At 37.7% G+C, this 20,389-nt stretch overlaps 2 protein-coding genes across 7 annotated transcripts in view; both read right to left on the bottom strand.

The window, feature by feature from the left end:
- The window catches only part of Vcpkmt (valosin containing protein lysine methyltransferase), a 38,876-nt gene extending 26,051 nt beyond the window's left edge, over window positions 1–12,825 (bottom strand). For 2 of the 4 annotated variants that reach the window (XR_015450089.1, XM_087208083.1), the window contains exons 1-5: window positions 12,092–12,821; window positions 11,903–12,013; window positions 11,667–11,736; window positions 10,662–10,781; window positions 7,473–7,577 (exon numbers count right to left, since the gene is read on the bottom strand). Coding sequence is in view for 3 of the 4 variants with exons in the window: in XM_087208083.1 (XP_087064209.1) it covers window positions 7,473–7,577; window positions 10,662–10,781; window positions 11,667–11,736; window positions 11,903–12,013; window positions 12,092–12,387 (702 nt within the window). In the remaining variant the exon portion in view is untranslated. The other 2 variants (XM_004835578.3, XM_087208082.1) reach the window with 2 other exon arrangements.
- A 98-nt stretch (window positions 12,826–12,923) lies between these two features.
- The window catches only part of Sos2 (SOS Ras/Rho guanine nucleotide exchange factor 2), a 93,778-nt gene continuing 86,312 nt past the window's right edge, over window positions 12,924–20,389 (bottom strand). For all 3 annotated transcript variants that reach the window (XM_087208073.1, XM_087208072.1, XM_004835579.3), the window contains 5 exons: window positions 18,400–18,516; window positions 16,987–17,248; window positions 16,486–16,527; window positions 15,591–15,700; window positions 12,924–14,624 (listed from right to left, as the gene is read on the bottom strand). In XM_087208073.1, the coding sequence (XP_087064199.1) occupies window positions 14,139–14,624; window positions 15,591–15,700; window positions 16,486–16,527; window positions 16,987–17,248; window positions 18,400–18,516 (1,017 nt within the window). In that variant the 3' untranslated portion in view covers window positions 12,924–14,138. The remainder of the gene's footprint in view (window positions 14,625–15,590; window positions 15,701–16,485; window positions 16,528–16,986; window positions 17,249–18,399; window positions 18,517–20,389) is intronic.

The following is a 20,389-nucleotide window of genomic DNA, read 5'->3' on the forward strand; positions in this document are numbered from 1 at the left end:
CAAGGTATCTAGATCTCAGCTGTACTGACTTAAAACCAACTTGAGTTACAACTAACCCTCGGGGCCAATCAAGTTCTTAAGTCAAGGATCCACTGTATTCTATCCCCCAGGTATATCCTCTGCCCCACTGTTTTCAGAACTCACATGAGAAAATCACTACCATACAGATAACCTGCTCTGGCACATTTTCAGTCTATTACCTGCAAACTATGATATCTTGCCATTAATAGTACATTGCTTGGAATATATCTCATAATTGATGGGGACTCACTAGATATCCACCGAACTCCACCAAGACATAAAACTTAAGGCAATGTCTTAAAAGACACCAAACACCTAACAGTTTAAACTTATAATTACTGAAAATGGTTTGAGAATTTACTGCTTTCCCATTCAAGCTAAGAAATGTAAAAACTTTCCTTACTTTTCAGTAAGACTTTGTTGCCATACTTTTTTTCTACATTATGTATCAGGTCTCTATGGTATGAAAACTGAACATTCTAACTTTTATATTTGTTATCAACAAATCAAAACTCTTTCAAATCCCAAAAGTCAAATACCTGACCTAAGATTACAAGATTGAGCGAAGCCAAAGATAGAGCTTCAATCTTTTGATGTAATAACTACTGCTCTAATGATTAAGGAACACTGGTTTGAGAAACTAATTAAAATTAATTAGAAGTTTCAAGTACCTAAGATGTAAAGCCATGCATTATGGAAAAGTACTTTCAAGGTGAATTTAATTTTCAGAACTTCACTTGAACTAATTTAGTCTTTTAAATGTCTCCTTCCCACAGACAAAAGCAGATAAAATGTTTTATAAATTGCAGATTATGTGGCTTTATAATGACATTCAAAAAGTATACAATAGCCTGGGGATTTGGCTCAGTGGTTTCGCTGCCTGCTGAGCAAGCGCAAGAACCCGAGTTCGATCCCCGGTACCAAAAAAAAAAAAAAGTATACAATAATGAAATGGAAAATTTTAAAATCAAGTTTAGTTCAGGCCGGGGATTTAGCTCAGTGGTTTTGTTGCCTGCTGTGCAAGCGCAAGGACCCGAGTTTGATCTCTGGTACCAAAAAAAAAAAAATTTAGTTCACCTTAAAAAATGCAAATGTGATTGCAATTCAAAATAGATTCTATTTCACAACTTCTCTGCTATAAACTGTTTAACGACAAAGTCAAGTAATGCCATCTACAGGAACCTTTTAGAACAACAGTTGTACTTCTATGACACATTTTTCTTTGAGTATCTGAAATCTGAGTTAATATATTTAATATCATCAATAAGGAAAATTTCAAGGATAAAATACTGAAAACATGAGTATAATAAAAAGCCCACTAACATTCTAGATTAACACTTATCAAGATAATTAAAGTAGCCTAACTTCACCTCCAAATTCACCAAACACATGATCCACAGACCCTTGGCTATGCACTACAGCAGATTAAGATGTAAAACAACCTCACAGATCTTTACAGCTAGGATTCAGAAGAGGCTTCAAGGCACAGAGGCAAAACCTGCACCTATTTTCTTTTTCCAAATTTACATCCTGCTTTCCTCTTGAGTAGCACCACCGTCACCTTCATGGTCACCAGAAACAGTACTTAACAGTTTATTTCAGTTTCCAAAACTCAGTCCTGTTCATTTGACCTACTTCACACAACAGTCCGTATCAAAGTTTTTTTCTTTCTTGTGCAGCACTGGTCCACTCAAATCACAAGATGATTTTTAAAATATACTTTTAATTTCCCTTCTCTCTATTCTCTTCCCCTATGGCAGTAGATGCTAAGAGATTTTCTTACTGCGTAGTTTTCAGTCTAGGCTAAACCTCAACACTACCTGGAGCCCCTTAACAATACCACGTTGTATTCAGGTACTTGGCCATTGAGAATGGCTTTTTCTTGCTGTCACTGGTCCAGGCTTGAGAAATACTGCCTTCCTGGGGTTGCAATCCTTTCCCTATGTTGCATTCTGCTAAGCAGTTCATGGTTCTGCCGTGCATGGTGTAACCCCAACGCGCTCACTCCCCAGCCTTTCCCCAAGCATGGACAGTGCAGAGTGGGTGGCCGGCTGTATCCTGCCCATCCCACGTGCGGCATCACACCTCCTGCACCTCTGCATCACCTAACCCATGCCGCACAGGTGTTTCAGCCTCCACTCGTGTATCAATTCTCCTCCACCTCACAGTGCCCACTTCACCTCTTTAGTTCTGTCTCCATGCTCAGAAGTAAGAGTTCATCCATTGGGCAAACACAAATCCAATCTGACGGGGATATGCTTGTCTTCCCTTCCTACAAGTATCTTGAACGCTGTGATCCCCAGCCCTCCCTCCTGTGGTTTCTGAGTGTAGACACACTGTTCCTTCACCCAACAGGAGACCCCGAAGGACTGGATCCCATTCCCAATACTGCTCCTCCAAAGCAGGGTTCTCCCAGGCTTCCGGGCTGTCTGCGAACGGTGGGTGGTGAGACAGCACGTTCCTGAGGTGGCTCGCCTCATTCAGCAGGCCCTGCAGTGTTCTCTGATCTTGTGTCGGAGTTATTCTACAAAGGGGAGAAAATGCTCTCTTGGCTTTATTACAGAGGACTTCCCGGTACAGTCAATCAGTACTTTAGGTCAGTTCCCAGGAGCAGGGAGAGATGAAGGTAAGTGAAGTGATGGGTAAAGGAGTGGGACTAGTGGGACAGGGTAGGGAAGAGGGCAGGCAAGGCCCCGGGACTAACATCAGCCTGATTCCCCAGGAAGCTATGGACTGCAAATCACACCTGTCTGAGTAAGGGGGCTTCCCAACAATAAATCTAGGGGCTGAAACCCACAGCACTGACGGTAAGGGAAAGGGAGAGGACGACGAAAGGTTGTGGGGAATCTGGGGGGACTGCTATAGCTAATGTCGAACTTATTGTTTTTAAAGCAAGTGTCATGTTATGGAACCAGCCAGAAACTAGTAACGGCTAGTACTATCTGTAACTACCAAAGCTTTACACATTTCAGTTACACTGTGTGGGGAATACTGCTAAAAGAAACGCCAAGGCGGTATGAACAAACTATTTGAGAAAGAACAGCAGAGCAAACTGTAAAGATTTAAGTGAGCCTGAAAGGAAAAGACTATCCTCGAAGTCTCTAAACAGTGCTGCTTTCCTATTTCTGAAAAGCACTTATGTGCTTTAGAATGTTTTTCTTTTTTTTCGGTACCGGGGATTGAACTCTGGTCTTTGCGCTTGTGGGGCAGGCAGCGGAACCACTGAGCTAAATCCCCGGCCCTAGAATGTTTATTTTCTTCAAAGCTATTTCTAAAAGATTCACAAAGTCACAAGGTCTCAAAAACAATGTTTATTTTAACACATAAATAGTGGCCACCTAGCACCAAATGCCTGTAAATACCAGGATCCCACCTGGTTCCTACTCTTTGGAACTGATTTGATGAAAAATCCTTGAAGATTAGTCTGCCTGGATGGATGAATATCGTAGACAAGACAACACGGAAGAAAAATCATTGGGTGAATATGTATGGAACTACATCTGTGATCACTGAACAATCTTTCACTGTTTCACGTAAACAAGTTAAAATACTAGTGCCTTTAAACCTGACTTCCCTGGAATATATACACAAGGAGAACTGCATGAGCCACGAAGTGAATAAGCCTCAAACTGGGCTTTCTACTCTCACTCCATTCCCAAGTGAAGATCAGGCAAAGCAAGAGTACCTCTTGTTCCCCTAATCTCTTGATTCGTCTGAGTAACTATTTATCATTTACTATTTAAACCACTCATACATGAATGGTGGAGGACAAGAATAAAACTTTGGCCAATATAAGAACACATGACAATAGTCTGGTTTTTTTTTTTTTTTAAGTAAAAGAACATTTAGATATTAAAGATATATAAAGCAGAAGATAAAACTACTGATAATTATATAAAGTGAAGCCTTTTAAATTTATGTATCTTGAAGACAAACTAAAATATATTGGTTTGAATTTAAAACATTATTATATTAAACAAACAAACAAACAAACATTATTATATAGTAACAGAGATGTGTCTGTGAAATTGGATCGATTTATCTCCAGTTGCCTGGAAATGAGTTCAGTCAAGCATGCTGCTTCACTATTCTTGGCAGACTTCAGGCTAATCTCGATACCAATTCTGAGTGATGGATTCTCAATGTTTCTTTTAAGCAGAACATGATGGTGAGCTAAGTAAACCTAAGTTGGATTTCAGGCCCACTGGCAGGCAGGCAGTATTGTTCATATTGCAGGCAGCCCATGGTGGTTGTCACCCATGTATCAGATCTCTAAGAACATGCTGGAAAGTCTGTGAACAATCTTCCCATGCTGCATTCACATGCTGCATTCACATCTTTAGTTTACCCATGCTGGCAAAGGCTTGGGTAAGACAGCTAAAGTTTTCATGATGGCAATTTCTATAAGAAAACAATGGACACAAAAATTCATTTCTTCTCTCCAACTAAGTACTTACTGGGTACTTAATTCTTCGTAATATGACCAGTAGTGGCTAAACACAATTCAAGTGAACACTGTGTCTAATGTTTACAGATGGCTCTTAGAAGACACCCAAAGCACAAGCAGCTAAGGAAAAATAGATGCATAGATGTTAACAACATTATAAACCTTTGTGCTACAAAAGACATACCATCAAAAAATAAAAAGACAAGGGCCGGGGATTTAGCTCAGCGGTTTTGCCGCCTGCTGCGCAAGCACGAGGACTCAAGTTTGATCCCCGGTAACCGCCCCCCCGCCAAAATAAATAAATAAAAAGACAATCCACAAAATGAATGCATTTGTAAATCACACATCTGGTGTCTAGTATCCAAGGTGTGTAAAGAACTCTTACAACTCAACAGTAAAAAGACAAGTAATTCAATTTGAAAATGGGCAAACTATTTCTCTAGACATACAAGATATTCAACATCATTAGTTATTAGGAAAATGAGAATAAAAACCACAATAGGACTCTATTTCACACCTGCTAACACAGCTATAGACAAAATGATAGATAGTAGCAAATGTTGCTCAGGCTGTGTAGTCACTGGAACCCTCATATACTACTTGTGGGAAGTGTAAAATGGTACAGTTCAGTGACGGTGATACCTATGGCATGAATGCTGCAGCCAGCTGTTTGTTATCACTGAAAGCTCTAAAAGGTTCACCATCACCAGTATATGGCAGTAGCTTTGAAACATAATCCTCAAAAAATTAAACCCAGAGCTGCTATATAACTGTTATGGCTTGTGTCTACATGTCCCTCCAAAGCCTCATGTGGTCATAGGCAGGGATTTTGCAGAGGTGCTGGTTCTAGAATGTGTGATGCTGGTATTAAGACTGTGAGATTATTACATTCGCCCACTGATTGGTTTGGCACCTCTCCTAAGTCGGGTAGCCCAGATAAGAATATAAAAGGGACAGAAAGAAGCTGCTATTGTCGCTTGTGTCTTCCTGCTTGCTTTTGCTATCTTCTGCCTGGCATGAACTGTTTCTCCTCTGCGATGCCCCTCTGCCATGCTACCCTGCCTTGGAGCCTGCAAACTATGAGTTGAAACCTCTACAAACTGTGAGCCAAATATACCTCTCCTCCTACTGTGAGTGTCAGGTATTTTGTCTCAGCAATGAGAATACCCTAGCAATACCATTCTAGGTATATGCCTAAAAGATCTGAAAACATACACTTACACAAAGAACTTCCACATGAATGTTCTCAGCAGCATTATTCATTATGGCCCAAAACTGCAGTGACTGGATGGTAAGATATATATACACCCTCACAAAGCAGTATTATTCAGACATAAAAAGGAGTAAAAGGCCGCAGCATGCTACAACATGGAACTGTGACAGAAAGCAGGACAAGAAACCACATAATACGCTATTCCATTTATATGACATGTGCAGAAGCAGCAAATCCACAGATTCAGAGATTAATGGTCGCCGGCAGCTGTTGACTAGGGGAGATAGGGAGCGATGCTAACTGGTATGGGGTTTCTTTTTAAATGAAAACATTTAGAATTAGAAAGTGGTAATGGTTTATATAACTCTGGGAATATTACTAAAAAAACACTGACTTGTATGCTTCAAGGGGGTAAATTTATAGTATTTGAATTGTATCAATTTTTTAAGAGGCCTTTATACCCAAAAACATAAAACCTTTGTTTCAAAATCATTCTACTTTTCAAACTGCACAACAGCTTCAGCTAAACCTAAATCTCTTACTATATAAGTTTTTCTTTATACCTCTAGCAGCATGCCACATAAATGTTAGTTGATTTTCCTATCACCTTCTCCCAGATTTAGTTAGCCCTAACACCTACCTACTCTTGTTCCTTAAATAAATTGTATTTGCTTTGACTACAATTCACATAATTAGGAAACTTCATCTTGAACAAAATGAATCAAACAGAAATAAATGAGGATTACTAAATTTTGGCATTGTTAATTCATAAAATCCTTATGTCTCTGCCTTAAACCAGTCATGTTTATCAAAGGTGCTGGGCATACAAAATGGATGAGATTTAATTCTTCCCTTCCACAGGGCCTAACCAGGTGTCACAGATGCAACTTGTATAAAATGAGATTGTTGTACCACATAAAAGCAGTACCACAAAAGGGGAACATATATAAATTCTATTTAATTGAGTGCACTTTTCTTATGGAATGATCAGTCTGGTTATACGGTATTTTACTTTGTTATAAAATTTTTCCTTTGAATGACTGGGCAAAGCTTATAAGGTTAGAACTGGCATTCTAAAGTCTCATGAAGATAAGAGAAACTTTGAGCTCAGTCACCTGTCTCAGGTAATGCCCAATGGTATGGGCTGGTAAGCATCCCCCCCCACCAAAGGCCCATATGAAAAGCTTAATTTCCAGCACAAGGCACTACTAGTGAAGCCTAGTGTGAGGACTTCCAGTCACTGCGAGTTCCCTTCAAGGGCATAGTGGGACCCTGCCCCTTCCTCTTTTTGTTCTCAGCATGAGGTGAACGCCATCCTCCACCAAATGATCCTGCCAGAAGTACAGTAGCACAGGCTCAAAAACAGAGCAAACCAATCATGGGCTACAACTGTGAGCCAAAACAAAACTTCCCTCTTTTTAAGCTGACTACCTCGGTTACTGTGCTACAGTAACTGCTAACACACCTGATTACAAAGTGGTATCATTTACAGCTGGAAGGAATCACTGAACAAGAAGTCTGCCAGGTGAGGGGCTTAGCTGAGAGGCAGAGCACTTGCCTAGCATGCATGAGGCTCTGGGTTCAGACCCCAGCACTACACAAACAAAAAAGCCTATATACTTTAGAATAAGAACCCAAAGCAAGCAAGATTAAATGATCTTAATACTAAGCATTAGTGCAATTAACATAGCTATTTTACCACATCAAAATCAAAGCCCTACCCACTCATTAAACCCAGTCAGTGACCAGAGGATGAAATCTCAGAAGATGAAGGAATGGGAATGTACTTACTGATTTTTTCTTTCTGATGTATATAATGTGAATATCTTCGCTTCGATACTCTTCATCATGTTTTTCCAAAGGAATTTTTTCAAAGTCAAAGTCTAGCTGAAGGAGCTGTAAGTTTAAAAGAAATACACTTCAAACTCAGTGATACGAACTGACCTGTGGTGACAAATCACAATGGTGGTTACCTCCAAAGGAGTACTACCTGGGAAGGGCAATATGGAGGACTTGTAAGGTCTTGAAAATGTTCCACATCTTTATGTTGGGTAGTTGTTACTTAGATATATATATATATGAAACATTGAGTTAAGCACTTGATATATGTATTTTTTTTACATATGTTTTACCTCAATAAACACTGCTTAACAATATAAAAATTTCAGGCCAGGTGTGGTGGCACAGGCCTGTAATCCCAGCACTCTAGAAGGCAGAAGCAGGAGAATCCAGAGTCCAAGCCTGGCCTGGATAACTTAGCAATTTAGTGAGACCCCCAACTCAAAATTTTAAAAAATTTAAAAAGGGCTGAGATATAGCCCAGCATAAAGGTCCTGGGTTCAATCCCTAGTACTGCCTTCCCCAATCTCAACTGCACATTGTTTCAAAAGTTCAATGACATTTTTCATATTCAAGAAGCAAATGATGCAATGATGTATGGATGGTTCAATATATGCAAATCAATGAACATAATAGTGTATAAGCAGGATCAATAGCAAAAATCACACGAACATCTCAATAGATTCAAAAAGGCCTTGGATAAAATTAAACATCTCTTTATGATAAATGCTATGAATAGGTATAGAAGGATCATACCTCATATAAAAACAGGTATATATAACAAATCCACAACCAACGTCAGAGTGAATGAGGAAAAACTGAAAGCACTTTCTCTAAAATCAGGAATAAGAGAAGGGTGTCCATTCTAATTCAATATAGTATTTGAAATTTTAGCCAGAGCAATCAGGCAGGAGAAAGTCTGCCAGCGGATTAATAACCATAATATATAAAAAACTAAAAAAAACAACGAAAGTACAATCCAATAAAAAATGGGCACATGATATGAACACTCTTCCCCAAAGAAGTACAAATGGCCAATATATGAAAAAAGGCTCAATATCTGTGGCCAGCAAAGAAATGCAAATCTGACATTGAGAGATTCCATATCAACCCAGTCTGAAGGGCTCTGGAAACTAAAGAGTAACAAATGCCATCAAGGATGCAGAGAAAAGGAACTCTTACTTTATTAGTGGGAAGGGAAATGAGTACAGGCACTATGGAAAACTGTGAAGATGAAGGGTTAAAATTAAGTATAGAAGGCCATTCTTGTTCCTAACGCAGTGTCATGGCCTTGCTCTAGAGATCAACTGTTGGGGTGCCGGCAGAACACCCTGACTCAGCCTGAAGGTCAGTCTCTTCCTGCCCATCTAGAAGACCCAGATGTTTGTTCCCTCAGGCACTTGGCCAGTTCTTGAGGGCCACCAACTCCCTGCCTCTGGTCACTCACACAGTTAGACACTGCTGGTTTTGTCCCTACTGCTATTTACGGGGCCTCACTGGGAGGGGCTCTGGAGTCTCATCCATGGAGAGGATGCTCTGCCCCAACCCTCCCTGAATGGATTCCCAGGGTTGGAACTGGAATTTCAGGTGCTGAATCTCTTCTGATCTGGCGATGTAACTTTCTGTACTTTCTTTCTTCTGTGTAATTGTGTGTCAATTAACAGTTTATTAAACTCAGTTTTATTGCATTTACTGTGGTGTTATAAGCTTTTTTGTTTGCAAATCTGGACCTCTAAATTAAGTAGCTGTGACTACTGTAGTCTTGTTAAGATTACAGAAGGTACCTCAAAAAAACTAAAACTGGAATATGATCTAACTATGCCACTCCTAGGTATATATTCAAATAAAATGAAGTCAGCAGCCAAAAGAAATACCTGTATACTCATTTTTATTGTGGAGCTACTCACAACAGTCAAGATATGAAATCAGTCAACAGGTGAATGGATAAAGAAAATAGGGTGCATGTGAGTGCACACACACACAAAACGCAGTATTTTTCAGCAATGAAGAATGTAGGAAAGCTAGGCATGGTGGCACACACCTGTAATCCTGGCACACAGGAGGCTGAGGCAGGAGGATCGCTGCAAGTTTGAGGCCAACCTGGGCTATATTGTGAGACCAAGGCCAGCCTGAACTACACAGCAAGACCTTGTCTCAAAAAAACCAAAAAGAATACAGGAAAATGTATAGAAATGAAGTACATCTTGTTAAGTAAAGTAAGCCAGATGGAAAGACAAACATCCCACGTTTCATTTTCATATGGAAGATGACCAGAAAATAGAACAGGGATTTTTAAAGGGGATCAGAAGGTAGGCAGAGAAGGGAAGGAAACAGAAGGTAGAAGAGAAGGTGGGTATGATCAAAGCATAATATATACACATATGAAAATGTTACAGTAAAACCTAGTTTGTACAGTTAACATGTATTAATTATAATAAAGCAGGATATGTAAGTAAAAGAAAAACATGAAAATAAAAAACCAGTATAGCCTGTTATCTAACAGTCACGTATCTGCTTTCTCATTAAACCAAAGCAGTCCTTTCAACAGACAAAAATGTAGTGCCATACAAATGTATCCTCAAAAAGAGTCATTTGTAATGGGATAAATTCTTGCCCACATAAAGCCTGGCTCACACTAGTGGAAAAGGGTAAAAGATATATAAGGTGCTATATGCAACTTTTGCAACTTCCTGTGAATCTTTATTTTTTAAAAAGACCCTGAAATTAGGTACATAGGTAAGAAGTTTCATAAAAATGTAGAGAAAGAGAAAAACTTATCACCTCCACACTTCTACATGTATTCTCCAAAAGCAATGTATCTATCATCGATATGTTCCCAAAAGCCCACTTCATATTAATAAGCATTAAAAACTTCATGAGAAAAGACTGTCAACATTGTTATTTTACACTGTTTTGTGGGTACAGTTTCACTGAATTAGAAAAGAGAGAAATGAAGGGCCAAAAAAGAGAAATACAAAGGGGGCCTTTGTAGAATGGTGAGTTGTAAAGGAACTTTTCTCTCCTTAGGTCTATACAAAATACTGTTTTCCTCTTCCAAAATCATCACAAAATACTACAATAGTCACACAGGGGTTCCTTAAATGGTATCCACCACAAAGAACGATCTAATAGAGTACTTACCTCAAAATATTTTTTCTCAATTTCTGGATTTTTTCCCATTGTACGTTGTTCATAGCAACATATAATACAAGTTTCAGATCCACTGAGATCTTTTAGAGTTTTCAGCAGTGGCTCCAAAGACTATTAAAAAAGAAATGTTTTTTGCTTGTGACTTCAAACATTTTCAATTATAGGAGAGACTGGGGGTAGGGTGTAGAGGATTAACTCCCCTATAATTTACCCGTCTTTGAATTGATCTAACAAAGTGCATATGGGTAAAACTTCTGAAACTACTGACTGGTGAACTCTTTGCAACTAATCAACCACCATATTGATTTCACTTTCCAGAAAAAAAAATTCAAATGACTGAATTTTTGAGTAGCCAGGGGAGGACAAACAAAACTGACTTCACTCTTAAAAGTTTAACTTTAATCTAATGTATAATTTAATCAACAATTTATTCTACAAAAGTAATCTGACCCTAGTTTGAACTTGAGTTGGCTTAATGCTAGTTATTTTAAAACTGATGCCCACCATAGTACATGGCTGGTAAAGAAAAATCATCCCATGGATCTAATAAATGTTGCCATAGAACAATAAATTTCTGAAAGTGCAACTTTTGCAATATCATGATTAACACATTTACTGGGAACAGCTAAGGAAAAAAATAAGCTTTTCATAACAGATTCAAATGATAAAACGCTATAAAAAATATCACCAAGGCTCTAGTAAAAGTGCATATAGCACTTTCTCAATATGCTTCAAGGACTTACGCTAATCATGAGTGTATTTATTTGGTCCCTAGTGACTTCAGTCTTCTCTTTAGTACCTCACCAACTATACTATAAATCTCAGAGCCGGGGATTTAGCTCAGCGGTTATGCCTCCTGCCTCACAAGGGCAAGGATCCCTGAGTTCAATCCTCGGTAACAAAAAAAAAAAATCGTGAATCCAGAGACCTCAAAATGGTGAGAAATATATGCTGTAGGGTGCACGAAATACAGTTCATTCCCTAATTAACACTCACCTCTTCGTAGTATATGCAGTCAGCCATCAGTATGTAGTCTGGTGAAGGAAAGTCTTCTATTTGTGACCCCCTTAAAAATGTCAAACAAGTTCTTTTAACTGTTGTTCTAATTAAAATACTCTTGTTTTGTAGAAGGACCAAAAAGTCCCTTTCGTATCAACCACGCTTTTAGTGACATGCAATTTAAAGCAAACTACAAATAGTTATCTTAAAACAAGCTGAAGGGCCATACAAACCATTTCAGTACCTTGGCTTGAACAGAACCAGTGACAAGATGCTTGTTCATGTTAATATTCATCTTCAGCAAGTCTTGCAATTCCTCAAGATCGGTGACTACAACATCTGCCCTATAAAATAACGCCGACTGAGTCCTGGGCACAGGGTGGGAAGCCGGCAAGGCGGTGCCCTCCCCCATCAGCTCTTACCCAAGCGTAGCGGCCATGAGCCCCACGGCCCCAGTGCCCGAGCCCAGCTCCAGCACCGACCGTCGGCTCAGCGCGTGGGTCCCGTCGCCCGAAAACCCAGGCGTTTCCAGGTATTTGGAAAGGACAATGGCAGCATCCCAGACAACGCAACCCACGCCGCCGGAGCTATACTGCTGCAGTCGTAGCACCGTGCCATCTCGTTTCTCCAAAACTCTCACAAAGCTCCGCAGCGGATCCTCTCCCGGATCCTCCACCAAGGACTCTCGAGGAGACGCCATCGCGGCCTGTGACATCATCCCCGCGTCCCCCGCCTCCCAGCGTGGCTCGGGCCGCACAGCGCGTGCGCGCCTTAACAAAGCCCGGAAGCTGGCTGGACCGATGTGTGTTGGGGTGCTGCCCTAGGCGCCTCCCCTTGCTCTCCTCTAAATCATACGTTTGGCTTAATGAACGGGCATTAAAACCACGTTTCCAGCCAATATAGTATTATAATCTGCTCTTTAAAGAAAAAAGCAAACTTCAGAGTGTTTTTGCCTGCTTGGAAGATGACACAGTTGTTACTGGTCTTAAATCAGGCAGCTTCCCAGATCCTACCAAGGAAGTCTGCTACTATACCCTTGTTTTTCCTAATGCATACAAATGTTTGCTGGAAACTTGCTGCATGCATTTGATAGTGATGAGAGCAACCGCCCAAAAATTTACATCATTTAAATTCTTTGGAATTATAATTTTAGTTGCATAAAATAGTGAAAATGTGTACAGTCATACATACATACCTGGAGGACTCAACAATCTCCCCTTGTTCTTTATAATGAAAACACAGATTTAAAAAGTCTTTAAAAATTAAGACTGAGGTGGTTTATTAATCTTGTTAAGAACTCTGATACAAAGCACAGTAAAAAGGCCACAGACCAGTAAATAAACAACGTGGCTTTTGGCTACTTTACAACTGCTGCTACAACACTATCAGTAAAACACTTTTATCACTTTGAAGGAAGGCATCCAAATGACAAAAGCTTTACTTCTCTGATTAAAAAGTTTAATAAAGCTTTAAGTATTTGCTGGCTTTAATATTACCAATCTAAAAAATATACTTCTAAAAATTTCAGTTAACACAAGATTTATAGAGAAAGTTACTAGTGATTTTGAAGGCAAGGCAGTTGGTTCCTATGCCATAAATTTTCCTTTGAATTTATGAATTAGTAAAGTAGCAGATTGTATTATAGGCCTCAAGTCACTTAAATTTATATAGGTTATTAGCATTATTTAAATATACATTATAAACAAAACTGTACATATATGGCATATTAACTTTGTTTTCCAAAACAATAGGCAACTCATTAGCTAAAGACATCATACTCTGCAAAACAAAAGGCACATCTGAGATACATGCCCTTTTCCCTTTATAACTGGATTATGTAGGCTTCGTTTACATTTTGACAAAATAAACAGTGCATTCTATTATTTTCATTCTATTTTTCAATTTTGTCTTCAGCAGCAAATACTGGCATTTAAGACATGGCATTAGAGAGTTTAAAAAGTGGGTGTTATTCACAATTCTCCTAGATGTAAAAACTAGAAGATGTCAAAGAGGTTTAAAAATCAGTAACACCATACACCCTCTATACTTGTGTAAATTCATTACCTTAAAAAGGCATCTATTACTTAAATTTCAAAAATTTCACAAAAGCATTATCCCCTTTCAGTGCAATCACTGTCACTTTAAACCATATTTTCAGCAGAGTCTACAGTGCAAATATAAATTTGTTATACTGGCCTTTTGGCAGCACTGAGGATCCAAGACAAGGTAATGCTACTGATCACCTGAGGATAATGGTGAAGGACTTTTGTATTTTTATTTATCCAATTCTTCACTTGATCTTAGCCAAAAGGCCGAGAAGCGATATTTATCTAATTCTTAACAGCTTATTTGATCAGTAGCATTTTAAGGGCATTATTTGTAAAAGTACTAAAATACTATGCCTTTTTAGAATAAATTAAAAAACTTTACAAATACTATTCCAGTGTCAATGACTACATATGGCTAAGGTCATTGAGGAGTTTCTGCATTTTCTACCAAAGGCAGTCTGTACAGTGGGGGGTGCGAAAGCTCCCGTTTGTAAGTCTTTGGTGGCAGTTTTGGAAGGTGAGGGCTTGAATTTTGCCGTGGTGGAACAGGGGGAGCTGGAGGATGAGCCAGACTGTTGTGACTAGAACTGAGAACACGACGCGGCACCCTTGGAGAGGGTGTGCTAGGAGGAGTGCTTGGCGAATTTGGACATGTACTAACATCTCTGTGAAAATGTCCCAGTGGAGGTGGCTGAAGATTAAATGGACAGTTTATAAAATGTTCTGGAGGCCGAAGGGGAACCGGAGGAGGGGTGTCAGGAAGAGGATCTCTTGGTGGTGGTGGAGGTGGACTATGAAGAGGCCCATCAAATGCACCAGTAGGAACAGGAACTCTGGGTTTTACCTTTGGAGGAGGAGGCTGTCTTGGTGGAATAGCAGGAGGGTCATCATCAGATTTCATAGTTCCCTTAAAAAAATAATTAAATTATACTTCTATTTTCCCAAAAAATTTATAAGGCAATTTTTAAAAGTGAAAAGTTCTTGGACCAGGGATTTAGCTCAGTGGTTTGGCTGCCTGCTGTGCAGGCGCCAAGGACCCGAGTTCAATCCCCAGTACCAAAAAAACCAAAACAAAACAAAAAGTGAAAAGTTCTTGTGTGAAGTTAAATCCATTGGCTCAAAATAGATTAACTGATAACTAAATTTATAATTTACTTCCAGTTTAGTTTAGGGCTCAGTTTAATATCTGCATATATGTTTCAATTGAAATTTTAGAACATTAAGACCTCAGGTTGTCTTGTGTTACTTTGTTTCATACATTTCAGAAATTTATGAATTTTAATTATAATAGGTAAGTCCAAATAATGCATAGTTTATAAGCATGAAAGCACATGCTGTCAAGGGGACATAGCGTCCATCTTCTACTTTCCCCAGTAACACTTATGGGAGTGGTTCTCAAAATGTGATCCAGGGACCAGCAACATCAGCACCTGTAGGAAACTTGTTAGAAAAGCAAATTCTTGAACCCCACTTCAGATCTGCTGAATCAGAAAATCTGGGGGTGGGGTTCAACAATCTGCCTTTAGCAAGCTTTCCAGGTGATTCCCATGCACCTTTAAATCTGAGAAGACTGGTTCAAAGTTTGAAGACTCCTCCAAATACTAAAGTTCTTACCATTTGTACTAAAAAGAAAAAGTTCTTAACCATTTGCACCAGAAAGAAAATGTGAATTTGTCCACCTTCTTTTTTTAGGAAAGGTTTTTATGAAGACTAAACAACTACTGAAAGTATTTTTCAAATGTAACAATGCAAATGTTAAAAAAAACATGAAAGGTAGCCAAAATATATCTGATAAGTTCTTTATGAGAATGAGCTTTACTCTGAAGATTCGCAACTTTAAATAACTTGAGGCAAACCTAGGTCAACTGACTACCTTGGAATTCGAAGCATCATGATCAAACTTCTTTCGAGGAGGAAGAGGAGGAGGAACCAGTGGCTCTTCACTTAGTTTATTTAAACTACTGCATGAACTGAAGAAAGACCCTGGGGGGAGGAAATGACTCATTTAACCACAATTCACAGTACAATTATAAAACAAAATGACATTGCAACTTGTGCTATGAGACTTGTCAGACTGTATTATCTGTTGCACAGCTGGCTGTTGGTTTACCTATCCTCTGTAAGTTGTTTAACAGTATTTATTTTTTAATCTATGACATAAATCACAGTGCCTGCTACCTGGTAGATGTGATAGTTAAATAAAGGCACACCACAGTATTTAGTTAAGATTAGTAAGATTCTGCTCCTCCAAAAAGCCTTTGTAAAATCTAAAACAAAACCATTTTTGTATATTATGTAGTAACTTCTAGAGAAAGATCATTCTAAGCAGAAACCACATATTTGGTTTTTTTTGGTACCAGGGATCGAACTTGGGACCTTGTGCTTGCAAGGCAGGTGGCAGAACCACTGAGCTAAATCCAGCCCAGAAACCATGTATTTCTGAAGTAACTAGAATCAGGTACATTATTATGCAAGTAATAAAACCTCTACAGAGGGGACCATAAGATAGGGCTGTATCATATAACTCTCTCTGCAAGTCTCTTAATGATAAAGTACACATTGCATGACCAATTTAAGGAAATTTACAATAAAACATCAGGGGAAAAATTACCCCTGGATAGGTCAACTGTACAGAGTAAGAATTATTTTCCTTTAGATCTATTTCATCTTTTTCATATGACTTTTTAAAAATCTAAATCCAAATACTAATTTGAGTAGATTACTATTTTTATAGTCATTTCATTAGAATCAACTCATATTCTACTTACTTGATTGTGGCAAGAGCACTGGAGCAAAGATGCTATTGCTGCCTAGTGGAATGAGAAAAATGATTTATAAAGTGAGGGACTGTTTACAATTTTATTTTATTTCATTTTTATTTATTTATTTATTTTTGGTATTGGAAATTGAACCCGGGTCCTTGCGCTTGCGCAGCAGGCAGCGAAACCACTGAGCTAAATCCCCGGCCCACATTTTATTTTTTTAATGTTTGCATAAAGTAACCTATAATACTTGACCAGGATATTATCACCATCTTTTGTCATATTAATTTAAAAAAAAAGAACCCAGCACTTGTATCTCTGAATAGTTTTCCTTTCTTAGTATAAGTGGTTCCCCTTCCATCACAATCCCTTCTCTTTTTTCATGTTTAGATGTCACTTTTTACACTAACAGAACTTGCAAAGGATTCTATAATTCTCTAATTAAAAAGATAAGAATTATCTAAAACACAAAATCCCTTTTTACCAGTTTATACATCAAATGCTTACCACAGGAACTATTGAGATCCACATCTAAAAACACACTAAGGTCTGAAGAAGCAGAAACTGGTGGAGTAGATGGTGTATTTGGAGAGGTGGGTGCTGAAACTGTTGATTCCAGCTCACTTTCAGCAATCCGACTAAAGCTTATCTTATATGGTTCTCTTTCCAACGGTGTTGGATGACCTCGTAAAGTGCCTGAGGTAGAGCCATGTCGGCCTGTATTAGGCCTTATCCCAGGAGATTTTAAGGAGAAAGTTGATTTCCTAGGCTAGGAAAAGCAAATATAATTAACATATTAACTCGAATGTATGTGCTTTAAGACTTAAGAGTTACCTTATTAATTTTTAAGCATACATTTTAAAAGAGTGCAATAAAATTCAAACTTGCATGGGCAGGTTATGGCATTCTAGTAGTAACTTCTAGACATAACTGGTTTAATTTTAAGACGTACTTGAATACATGTAAATCTCTTAACTGTAGAAATAAAATACTTGAAAACTTGTGGGAAAACAACTTTTTGCTCCTAAAACAAATGAAATCTAAACTCTTTCAAGTTATCAGCATAATTTTACAAACATTTCCCGGGAACATAATTTATTATGCAACATACTATACTATGTGCTTCATTTAAAAAAAAGGATCTTCTTTTCCCCTTTCCCGATAAATGATAAATTTCTACAACAATGTTTAAAATCTTTGGTGAAAATTGTGGGAACCTAATGAAAAAACACAACTCAGATTTAGAGGAAAAATAATTTAATCCTTTTGAGCCCTAGTTCTTTCATTTTAAAATAAGGATAAGATCTGTATGGCACAACTGATGTGAAAGTGAGATAACATGAAACTACTTAGCTTACTTTACCGCCCCACCCTGCCCGAGGTTGGCATGTTTATAAATATTTTTACTTCCTCCCATCTCTTGCTCCACTTCCAGCTACTTAGAGTCAATCTTCCACTATTTCTGCTGCTATGCAAGCCTAAAGAGTCATCAGGAACTACAGCAGTGCATTCTAGTGAGGAAGATGGGTTCCGGTGGCAAAGATGGACTACGGAGCCCTAATGGCAGAGGCCAGGGTCAAACCAGAACCATGATACATGTGCTTACTCCTTCCCAGGTCTTTCAATTTCTTTGCTCCATCCACTTAACTGCTAGGCTCTCTTTCTCACACCTCTTCCTCCGGTATTAGGAGGGATCAAAAATGGACAGATAAACAAGTGGTACTAACATAAAGGAAAAAATCAGATTTTATCAAAAGGCTGATTATCTTCCCCCACAGTATATGTAATTTTAGAAATAGCACAGTACTGCAAAGCAAAACACCTAAAAACAGCTGATTACATTACAATGTGCAGGGGAAAAGCTGAAAATAATGTTACTTTTAAAAACAGAAAACATTTCCAAAATTGTAATGGACTTACAAATCGAGGTGGCTGTTTGCAGTTTCGGGGTTCAATTTCTAGTGACTTGTTGAACAAATAATCTGTAAACTCTTTTTCAGATGAACTTCCCATGGGGTTAAGATTTTCAAAGAACCTCTGGAATTAAATACCAATCAGTATATACCTTAGATCTTATTTAAAAAAGATTTTATTTAAAATTTTAATAAAAATTATCTCATTTTTATACAAAAAATTAACAAATTAAGACACTGCGATGTCTGGAAAGTTCAAAAGGATTGCATATTTTAATTGCCCTACTTGTGAATAAGAATGTATATAATTTTTATAGAAATTATGTTCTAGTCTTACAGTTCTATCAAGAGCAAATTTTTATTACCATCATAATGGCTCACTTGTCCCTTAGTACACTTTACTCTCATTCATTATAACAAAATGATTCTCAACAGTAAGCTATCAAGTGTTTGGGACCAAAATTATAGTTAAAAACCACAATAAAATCTTGATAATCAGAAAAAAGTAAAGAAAAGTTGGATTAAGTTCTAGTCAAAAGTAATTTCAAGAATAACTAATAATTTAAATTTATCTGTATCCAATACAAAAATATTCTTACCAAAATCACCAGAAAACATTTCCAAAGCTTAAAGATTTTGGCTGAACATTTAGATGATTTAGCAGGGCCAAATAAAGATAAAAAGAAAGAAACCAGAGACCTCACTATTTATTTACATTTTACTATTAGAATATCTTTCAATCTTTTTATTGTGTGGGGATATATGCAGATAAATAAATATATACTTTTCTTCTGGAAAACTGAAATAACACCATATTTATTTTAAATCTTTTTAGTTTACAGTCAGTTTGCTTCTAAGTGGCTTTCTTATAAAGTACAAATTTTAACTCTCTCATATTTCATGAAACATGTTCCACAATTTATCTCACTAATCCCCATAATATAGGTACTGATCCACACTGAGGCCTTCTAATTCTTTGCTATAACAATAAATTCCTTGTGCATAATTTTTTCTGTATATTTTTATAACTTCTTTAGAAAAATTCTTAGCAAATTATTAAGATTTAACTTTATTTTTAGGTAGTTTAGAAGCAAATACAAAAATAAATACTGTTAAGCAAAATGAGCTTTCAAATTTGTAGTATAAAATCTTGTTTTTCAGGCATATTGTCAATTTCAAGAAAATTACATTACTTCTCTAACAGAAACAATTTATTCTCATAGTCAAGTTAGCTAAATTAAATTATATGAGCCAACAATAATTTAAAGACTTTTAGAAAGCTGTAACATCTGCATTCTTGATTTTTCTCACCCTTAGCTCTATTTTGAAATACTACTCATTTGGTTAACTGTAGTTTGAAAGTTGACTATCTACTTTGTCTACATTTTAAACTTACTTTGATGTAATCATAAAGAAGCATTTCCTACCCATACCCCAAATGCTTTAAATGATGGTAAAAAGTCTAGAGCACAAAAACTTGTTAGGAGGTATGTTTCTGAAATATGAATGCTAAAAATATTAACTCAATTATATTCAACTATAATATGACATTATTTCTCTGGGGAAATATATTGTGAATGTTAATCTGGGCTTTAAGAACACATTTCCTTAGCCCCATGAAGCTCTACATCACAGAGAGTGAGCCAATGAAAGAGGGGATCAGCAGTAGCTTATCACCATTTTCTTAAAAATGGGTGTCTGTCTGCATTTTCCTAAGTGATGAGCTTTATGTCATTGAGTCTTGGGACCTTAGCATACTTTAACTAGGAAAAAAGAATAGCTACTATCTATTTTGTAATTGAGGTGGGTAGGAGTGACTATGACTATTTTCACATAATATCCCAATCAACAGATTATATGTCTAAAAGATTAGCACAATTTTTTTTTGCTGTTGTTACTGGGGATCAAACTCCGGTCCTTGTGCTTGAGGGGCAGGTGGCAGAACCACTGAGCTAGATCCCCAGCCCCTACATTTAGCACAATTTTTTATGTGACAA

This window comes from Heterocephalus glaber, unplaced genomic scaffold, assembly GCF_053883595.1.
Source record: "Heterocephalus glaber isolate CG9 unplaced genomic scaffold, H.glaber_assembly_v1.0 deba00000901, whole genome shotgun sequence".
NCBI lineage: Eukaryota > Metazoa > Chordata > Mammalia > Rodentia > Bathyergidae > Heterocephalus > Heterocephalus glaber.